This window comes from Amphiprion ocellaris, chromosome 11 (genome assembly GCF_022539595.1).
Source record: "Amphiprion ocellaris isolate individual 3 ecotype Okinawa chromosome 11, ASM2253959v1, whole genome shotgun sequence".
Taxonomy (NCBI): domain Eukaryota; kingdom Metazoa; phylum Chordata; class Actinopteri; family Pomacentridae; genus Amphiprion; species Amphiprion ocellaris.
The window spans coordinates 4,396,965-4,406,426 of record NC_072776.1 but is presented as its reverse complement, the minus strand read 5'-3'; the positions used below and the strand labels follow the sequence as shown (position 1 = coordinate 4,406,426).

The following is a 9,462-nucleotide window of genomic DNA, read 5'->3' as shown; positions in this document are numbered from 1 at the left end:
ACAAGTATGGTTCTCCTGGCAACCACCAAACCCAGACTCGTCCATCAGATTGCCAGATGGAGAAGCGTGATTGGTCACTCCAGAGAAGGCATCTCCACTGCTCTAGAGTCCAGTGGTGGCTGCTTTACACCACTGCATCCAACGCTTTGCATTGCATTTGGTGATGTATGGCTTGGATGCAGCTGCTGGGCCATGGAAACCCATTCCATGAAGCTCTCTGCTGAAGCACTGTTCTGGAGCTAATCTGAAGGCCACATGAAGTTTGAAGGTCTGTAGTGATTGACTCTGCAGAAAGTTGGCCACCTCTTGGCACTATGCTCCTCAGCATCCACTGATCCCACTCCGTCAGTTTACGTGTCCTACCACTTGGTGGCAGAGTTGCTGTCATTCCCACACACTTCCACTTTCTTATAATACAGCTGACAGTTGACTGTGGAATATTTAGGAGCCAGGAAATGTCACGACTGGATTTGTTGCACAGGTGGCATCCTATCACAGTTCCATGCTGGAATTCACTGAGCTCCCAAGAGCGAGCCATTATTTCACAAATGTTTGTAAAAGCAGTCTGCATGCCTAGGTGCTTGATTTTATACACCTGTGGCCATGGAAGTGATTGGAACACCTGATTCTGATTATTTGGATGGGGGAGCCGATACTTTTGGCAATAAAGTATATATTCCATGGACTCCAAAAGTCCCTCAGTTATAGATTGACCCTTTAGCGTCTCTTGATGCTACATCATAAGCAATTCAAGGTGACATTGGGCCATTTTATGGGACTGTAGATCTAAATTCTTGCTGTCAGGCTGAAATACAACCATAATGCTGCAAGGCATCATCAACTATAATACACAGGATAAAACCATCAACCAGTCATGTTGCCTGTTTTCTATAATGCTAATCTGCTAAGCTAGGCTAATCACTATTTTATGTCCTGCTACTTTTTATGTCATCACGAGCAAAAATCTTGTCTTCTTTTTGTGGCATCTTTCATCCAATTCTTAACCGTCATGTTGTCCTCATGTTGTCAAACTGACCCGTTTTATAGTTTGAAAATGTGGAAAAAATAATTTCACAGTGAAACTTCTGATGTCCACATTTTAAACATTTTTGGGAAATCTTTGAACATTTTTTGGTGGAAAAAAAGAAATGTTAAAAATGTTTTCTTTAAGAATATATAAAAAAAAAAATCAACCAATGTCCAGCGAATTTCGCTGGATTTTAGTTGGTTTTTTTTAATGTTCTTAAAGAAAATATTAGAAGTTTTACTAATATAATAATATATGGAATCACTTTAGATATTTTTAGGATTTCTTTTGGAAGATTTTTACTCATTTTTTGAAAATATTTACAGGAATTTTCTTGCCAAATTTGGGGGATTTTTTTAAAAAGTCAAACTTTTAAGGGAAATTTTTAAGAAAATATTGGAATTTTCTTCTTTCTGCAAATTTTCAGAAATTTGGGGAATTTTTTGCAGAATTTTTGGATTTTTTTCAGACAAGGAAACAATATTTTTTGGTGCCCGTAAACAAGGACAACAGGAGGGTTAAGGTGCTGCATCATCAAAATTGAGCTTTAAAAATTTCAGAAAACAGGAAAAAGTGGCTAAATTAGTTTTAGCTAAAGCTAGCAGCTAGCCTTCAGTAGCCCGAGTGCAATAAGTGGTGTTTGGGTTTTTACTTTTACCTACAGACAAACAGTTTTATAGCAAAATGTCAAAAGGTTAGATTCAGTTCATAACTAAAGTATATGTGTTTTGGCTTTAAATGAAAGAATACTTCTGACAAAGTAAAGCTTTTTCTTCTTCTTACTTAAAAAAAAGAGTCTAGTAGGACGTACAGCAGTTTTTAATGAAAACAAACAAAACTACAGAAATAAAACGATAAGAAATATCACATGATTTCAACCTGACAAGTTGCATTTGCATATTTGCATCATCATCATCCTCATATAAAACAAGCTGAGAGAATAAATACTGTACAAAAAGAAGCTGATGGAGGCTCTCTGAGGCAGGAGCTGCTGCTTTTTAACACGTCTGAGGAAGACTGACTGAAATATCTGACGAGAACTGTTATTTGTCTAATTTTGATGATCTGATTCAGTCATTTCATTCAAGGTTTGACTGGAGATGATGAGTGGAATTGAAGATAAAACTCCCAAATATCTCTTTTAAACACTAAACCAAGATGTGTGCTGTGTATAGGTGTGTTAAAAAACAGAAACAACTCCACGTGTTTCAGAGAGAAGCCCTGTGTGCAGCAGTTTGCTCCTTTAAACACTTAATTATTCCACTGTTTGCATGGCATTCAGGTAAATGGAAAACAAGCTTTTATTTTGGAAGCAAAGTGATTAAATCAGACGGCTGATGGTCATTTCAGTCACTCACGCACGCACGCACGCACGCACGCACGCGCACGCACACACACACACACACACAAACAATCTCATTTCAAACAGTGCATCCCTGTTTGTTTCATTCCAGTGTTGCTTCAGTAATGCTCATAAGGAGAATAGAGAAGCAGCAGCTGATCTGTACATTATTGCATCATGATGACATCATCACACAGAGGAGGAAGTTCAGAGCCGAAAGCTTCGTTTGTTTGTTTGTTTTTTTCCCCGACAACTCAGAGAGCCTCGGTGCAGGTTGACCGGCATCATCGACACGGATTTGACACTTTGTTTGACATGTTGATGAAAGAGTTACTGCACCGTGACAACAAATACTGCATAGATAAACACACACACACACACACACACACACACACACACACACACACACACACACACACACACACACACACACACACACACACACACACACACACACACACACACACACACACACACACACACACAAGTCCTTTAACCTGTTTGTTTGTTTACTGGAAGACAGAAGATGCTTCAAGTTATTCAGGAGGAGGCAGGAAGACGGACGAGAAAATACAGACCGCTGGAAACCACAGAAAATCACTTGTTTCATTACAGCTGAGAGGTTTACGGAGCATTTCTGCTCATATTTATATTATTTCTGATCAGATTTGTAGTATTTCTGCTCATATTTGTAGTATTTTTGATCATATTCGTAGAATTTCTGGTCATATTCGTAGTATTGTGAACAGAAAAAGAAGATTTTTTTGAACAAGTTCATATTCGTAGCATTTATTCGTAGTATTTCTGGTCATATTTGTAGTATTTCTGCTCATTTTCGTAGCATTTCTGATCATATCTATAGTATTTCGGCTCATATTTGTAGTATTTCTGCTCATATTTGGAGTATTTCTGCTCCACTGTTGAAGCTGTGCTGTCACAAAACATTTCATAGACAGCAGCAACTAAGCCGTTTATATGGAAGCTTTGTTTTGCTTTATGCAGCTTTATTTACATTTTTAATGACTGTAAATGTGCTACTGGTTGCCAAATAATAAATTTTCTGACATTGTCTCTTGGCCAGATATTAGATTTGCCATAAAAACAGTAAAAGAAAAGGAAAAAATTAAAGTTTTTCTCAACAAAATGAGTAACTTTTTCCATTGTTCAATAAAAGAATCTCACCATCATTCAACCTAAACTTGAAGAAAAACTTAACAAAACTGCAAATTTTCCATAATTCATCCATTCTCAACATTATTAGAACTAAATTTATCGTGCTATAGTGAAAAAAGTTCCCGTTATAGTGAAATAAATAGCATATCATATAAGAGCAGAAGTTTTCGGTCACAATAACATAAAAATATCTTAATATAACTTGAATATATCTTGTAATAAAAACTGTTTTTCACTTTCTGGTGCAGTAGCAATGCATTAAATAAAAAGTGAACCTGTCCTTTAAATCTCCAGCCAATAAGTTTGAACACCAGAGATACTTTTGCCAATCACAGACCTCGTTAATCAATCCAGCCAATCAGATTTGAAGCATTGTTGCTCCGCCTCCTCAGCTAACTCTTAATTACTGAGCTGCTCGTTTTTAACTTTCCATGGTTTCCAGCGGTTCTCTGAAGCTTTTCACGACTTCGAACAACCACTTGAAGTGTAAAAGTGCGAAATAAAGCTGATATAACAGCAGCTCAAAGGTCCTTCTAGCGCCACCTGCAGGCTCCAGTGTTCATTACAGCCCCGATATGAAACAGCAACATACTGATGTCGAACATGGAAGTTCAGTTGTGACTCAAGGTTTCACAACATCAACTCAAAAGTCCACTTGGCAGCTTTTTTTCATCACATTTTTAAACCTTAGAGCTGGCTGAGGCGTCATCCCATCACCTAATCCGTCACACGGAGGAATAACGACAGTCTGGCTCTGATGTAGGAACTAATCAGATGCTTTCAGGTCAGCTGGGAGACCTGAAGATTCCCAGTGCATCAATGTGAAAACCAGCAGAACATTTATGGTGTCATGAATCAGAAAAAAACCCACCCTGACAAAATAATATGACAACATAAGAACAGGCTACTTAGAAATGTGCTGAAACTTTACATATTTTTGGTGCTTGGGGTCGTTCATTTTGCCACCCTTGTATATATTGTAAATAAAGCTGCTGTAACAATGTAAATTTCCCCTGGAGTGGGGAGAAATAAAGAACTTTATCTTATCTTTATCTTATCTTAATCAAAACATTGACAGAAGATGTAGTTAGGAATCATGGGAGTGTTGTTTTCACCACCATTACATTACATCAGGGGTGTCCAACATGCGGCCCACGGGCCAAAACCAGCCCTCCAGAGGGTCCAATCCGGTCCTCAAAATGTAAAAATTCCAGAGAAGACATTAACTGCAGATTGTAAATTAGTAAAACTATAAATTTAAAATAATTTCTACATCATGACAAGTTGTTTTGATCCTAAATTGTAAAACTATTATTGTTATTTATATACTATAAAGTAAAACTATATTGTTTGATATTTTGTCATTTTGTGTCTCATTTTTGTGATATTTTGTCTTCTTTTTGTTGTTTTTTGTCAGATTTTTGTCATTTTGTGTTTCCTTTTTGCCTCGCTTGTGTTTTTGTCTCATTTGTCATTTTTTTGTCACTTTATGACTTTTTTTGTCATTTTGTTTCTTGCTTTTATAGTTTTGTGTCTCATTTTTGTAATATTTTGCATTTTTTGTTGTTTTTTGGCTTTTTTTTTGTCTGACTTGTCGCTTGCCTCAGTTTTGTCATCTTGTGTATCATTTCTGTCATATTTTGTCTAATTTTTGGTCTAATTTTTGTCACTTTGTGTCTTATTTATGTCATTTTGTGTTTCATTTTTGTAATATTTTGTCTCACTTTTGTCGTTTTTTTGTCTCGTTTGTGTCGCTTCGTAACTTTTTTGTCAAATCTTTTGACACTTTTCGTTTTGTTTTGTGTCGTCTGTCTGATTTTTTTGTCATTTGTTTCTCGTTTTTGTTGTTTGTGTGTAATTTTTGTAATATTTTGTCTTGTTTTTTTGACGTTTTAGTAAAATACTACATTGTTCAGTTCCAGTCTAAATATTGTGTTCCTTTGTAGACACTCTGTGATCTGGAAATTGTAATGTGTAAATGATAAACTGAGGCTGACTGTTGTTGAAATTGAATTAATTTTTCTTCAGAAATTTCAGGTTGTTCATGATATTTTGTAAAAAGATAATTCCTTCAATGTGAACATTTTCAGAATGTATTTTTTTGTAACTAAAACAAAGGAAACATTAGGAGTTGTGGTTATTTATAGGTTATTCTGCTGTGATTTTACTGGTCCAGTCCACTGGAGATCAGACTGGGCTGAATGTGGAACCTGGACTAAAATTAGTTTGACTCCTCTGCATTATATAAATAAAATACTGGATTTCTCTGAGTTTGAATGTTGGTGAAACTATATATCCAGTCCTGTTCAGAAACTTTACTGTAGAAATGTTAAAAACTCCACCTTTACTCATCGAAACAACTTTACTGTCACCACAGAATTGCTACTTGTGGTATTATGACTCTATTAAAGGTTAGTTTCAGCTGGAAACTGCATTTGAAGTTTGTTCTTCCAGTTTAAACATTCCTGCCAGAACCAGAAAAAATGCTAAAATATTTAAAAGGGAACACCGTGAAATGCTCTTTTTATTCTTTTTCTGTTATGTGTCATCTTTTCACATGCAGAAACTTAGTGCCACTTAAGGTTAACGTCAAAGTTTCTCAAAAATGCAATGACTGTAACATCCCATAAAAGCCGCAGAAGAAGAAATTACACATTTACAGCTACTTCAAAGGTGATATTTTGTCTCATCAGCCCTCTGATGTTGCACAGATTTACAGAGTGGCATTAGTTTTCTCCATAAAAATGCCACATTTGAACCTTTTTAAGGTGACTGATTTCTGCTAATGTCTGGCAGAGGACTGAATATTCACAGTTGATATGATGGTTAGTGGATTTATTCTTCAGCAGCATACTAATAAGCTCCTGTCATAATTAAATAATACAGTATAAACAGAACAGAGAGCAGGAGAGGTGGGCTGTAAAGCACCTCTTAGCATCTCCATCCATCCTGAAAGCCTCTGAGATGCAGCTGAAACCTCATAATAAAGCTAAGAAGTGGACCTTTGAGTTTAGAAAACAACAAAACTCTTAATTCAAGCGGTTGTTCGAAAGCGAGGAAAAGCTTTTAGGTAAATATTTACAACAAACACTGTAAAATAAATTATTAGAGCACAAAAAAATCAACCAGAGAAATAATAATAATAATAGTTAATATTCTGTTTTGCTCATGGAAAGTGGAGGATTATGGGAGGAGAACAGGTTGTGAGAAGTTCCAGTGATTTGTTCCAGTTTGTGCTCGGATGCTTCAGAGTCCAGAAGGTTCGGTTCCAGCAGGAAGGTTGAACGAAACAACAGAGTTCAGGACTGAAGGCCTTTTTTCACTGTAAAACCAGGAAGTAGCCCCGTCCAGGAAGTAGTCTAGTCCAGTCCAGAGGCAGCGGAGACATCAGGGACGACATCAGAAAAAAGGACGACTTTCTGTTAACGTTTATTGTTTTAGGTTTTTCCAAAACCGAGAGAAAGTTAATCTATTAATTCATTCATTATACAATAACTCCGGTTTAATCTAACCGGTCCGGGCTGCAGCTAGCATCGATGAAAGTGGTGATGATCTGGAATATTTTGGTTTTACATGCTGCCAAAAGCACGTATATTACACCCTTTACGGGTTTTTAAAGCTAAATTTGGTGTTTTTTCAGCTAAAATATATTCAAATTGAGCTGTTTGATGGCAAAAAAATAATATTTTATCATTAAAATGACACTGGGGGCAGTGGAGAGAACAAACTGGAGATAAAACAGAAAAAATAAATGAATATAAAGAGAGGATTTCTGTTTTTTTACAAATAAAAATGGGTCTTCCAAAGGGTATTTCATTGCAGGTGACGAGTTTCAGAGTTATGACTCGGCCTTATTCCTGCAATTATTGGTTTTATTTTTATAGTTTTGCACCAAAATTTGTATTAGTAATATAAAAATTGTACTCAGTGAGGTGAGATCTGTGAAAACGGTTAAGAAGGTCAGAGTGGTCAAAAAACAAAAACAAAAACAGCAGCGGTGACTCAGACCATCAGACAGACTGAAAACAGGCCAAATGTTTATCTGGATCATCTGACTGGTTTATTTGGAGGTCAAACTGAAAACAGTCCGACAGTAAATGCAACATTTCCTCCTGTTTGAGCCACATTTGCGAATAACGTCCCTGTTCTCATGATTTAACCTCTCAAAAGCCGTTATTTACTCTTAAATTTAATGTTTTGATTCGGTGGAAGCTTCAGTTTTTCTCATCCAGAGGGAGTTTAGCTGACAGTGTGGAACTGCTGCTGACAACATCTGGATGTAATTTAAAAAATCATCTGCAGCTTAAAGGGCTAAAAAATGAATCTATGCATTTGTAAGCCTTTATTTTACAGGTTGACACCTTCAGTAGAACAGGAAGAGGAAAGTTTTTTTTAGAAGTGGGCTAACTTTTAAGAGAAATGATGGAATACCGCCTGCCTTGGAATTTAATCCTTCTTTCCCCACTTCAGAATAATCTAAGTTAGAAACATCAGTGCAGAGACGTCGACCTCCTCCAGCCTCGTCCAAACGCTGAGGAACCGACCTGGATCCAGACCTTCTGGTTCACCCTTGTCTTCTTCTATCCTCAGCATGAAAACGATAAATACAGGAGGTCCTCGGTTTACTACGTCCTCGACTTACGCCGTTTTGTCGTTACGTCACGTCCAGACAGCAGATGAATCACGCATGCACAAAGTGGCCATCCTGGCTTACAGAGCGGGATGGAAATGGAAATGTTTCTTCACTATCACACTTAAATGAATCACTGCATTTGACATTTGACAGCCTCTAGTGAAAAACTACTCACTTTTTGTCTCTTCCACAACGTTAATCCTCTCTCCTACATCGTCCATCACAATTACAGGCGAATTGAAAATAATGCAAATTAGGCGATGATGTCATTTAGCGACTTCTAGTGACTTTTGGGAAGGCCAATAGCTACTTTCCTTACTGAGGAGTTGGCAACACTGAGCGGAGTGGACCAATCCGGCGGCTTTGTTTAGATTTTTGCCAGTATTTTCCTACTGAGTTGTGTTTCAGTGTGAGCTAATGACTGTTTGTCGTTACTGTAGTTGTACAAATATGTAAACTCATCCTATCGTGATGCACACTTTGTTTACGTTTTCACCAGAGTTCCGACTTACGGTGAAAGTCGACTTAGGTCACACCGTAGGAACAGAACTCCGACGTAAGCCGAGGACTTCCTGTTAGAACCTTTACCATGTTCATTTCTGAGTGTTTTGGGGCCTGTTCGGGTTTTGGTTTCAGATTCTGCTTCTTGTCGTCTCAGTCACAACAGAATATGTTAAAAGAAAAATCCGGTTTCATCCGTAGCTCATCCAGGCTGCCACGAACCGACATTTGCCAGAGATGTTTCAGAGTAATTTTTGCTCAAAAGGTTGAATCCCTCTCGGACTTCCTGTTTCTGAAGCATCACGATGACGTCAGACAACAAATGAGCTGCACTTTTTTAAAATATCCGAACACTTACTGCTTTCTAGACGATGTCGGACAATGCAGTGAGTTTTTTTTTTCCACGTCTGCATAAAAGAATTCCTGGTTTTCCGGTTTGTGTGGTTTGGCTCTGGTTCATTTAATCTCCACAGCTGTCGCCTTAAAGACGTCTGATCCAGACAGGAGGAGGAGCAGCTTCCTCTCCACTCTGTGAAGCCTCAGTCCATGAGGAGGTCGCAGGTTTGAATCCCTGCAGTCCGGACAGAGGTCAGAGGTCACGGGTTCGACTCCCCAACGCCGCTGCCGTCAGTACGGCGTAAAGAGGATGGACCCTTGGCTCGCTCTGATTGGTCCAGGAGCCGGACGCAGGAAGGAGGCGGTGAAGAGGGAGGAGGAGGCCGGAGGGCGAGGATGGAGGGAGATGGTGGGGGTGAGGGGGGAGGAGGTGGGGGTGAGGAGGGGGGG

General features: G+C 38.2%; 1 protein-coding gene across 1 annotated transcript in view; it reads right to left on the bottom strand.

Annotated features, from left to right (window-relative positions):
- Positions 1 to 1,830: 1,830 nt before the first annotated feature.
- znf385b (zinc finger protein 385B) overlaps positions 1,831 to 9,462 on the bottom strand; it is an 85,822-nt gene continuing 78,190 nt past the window's right edge. Inside the window, 1 exon segment of the mRNA XM_055015227.1 lies at positions 1,831 to 9,462. Within this exon segment, the coding sequence (XP_054871202.1) occupies positions 9,304 to 9,462 (159 nt within the window). The 3' untranslated portion in view covers positions 1,831 to 9,303.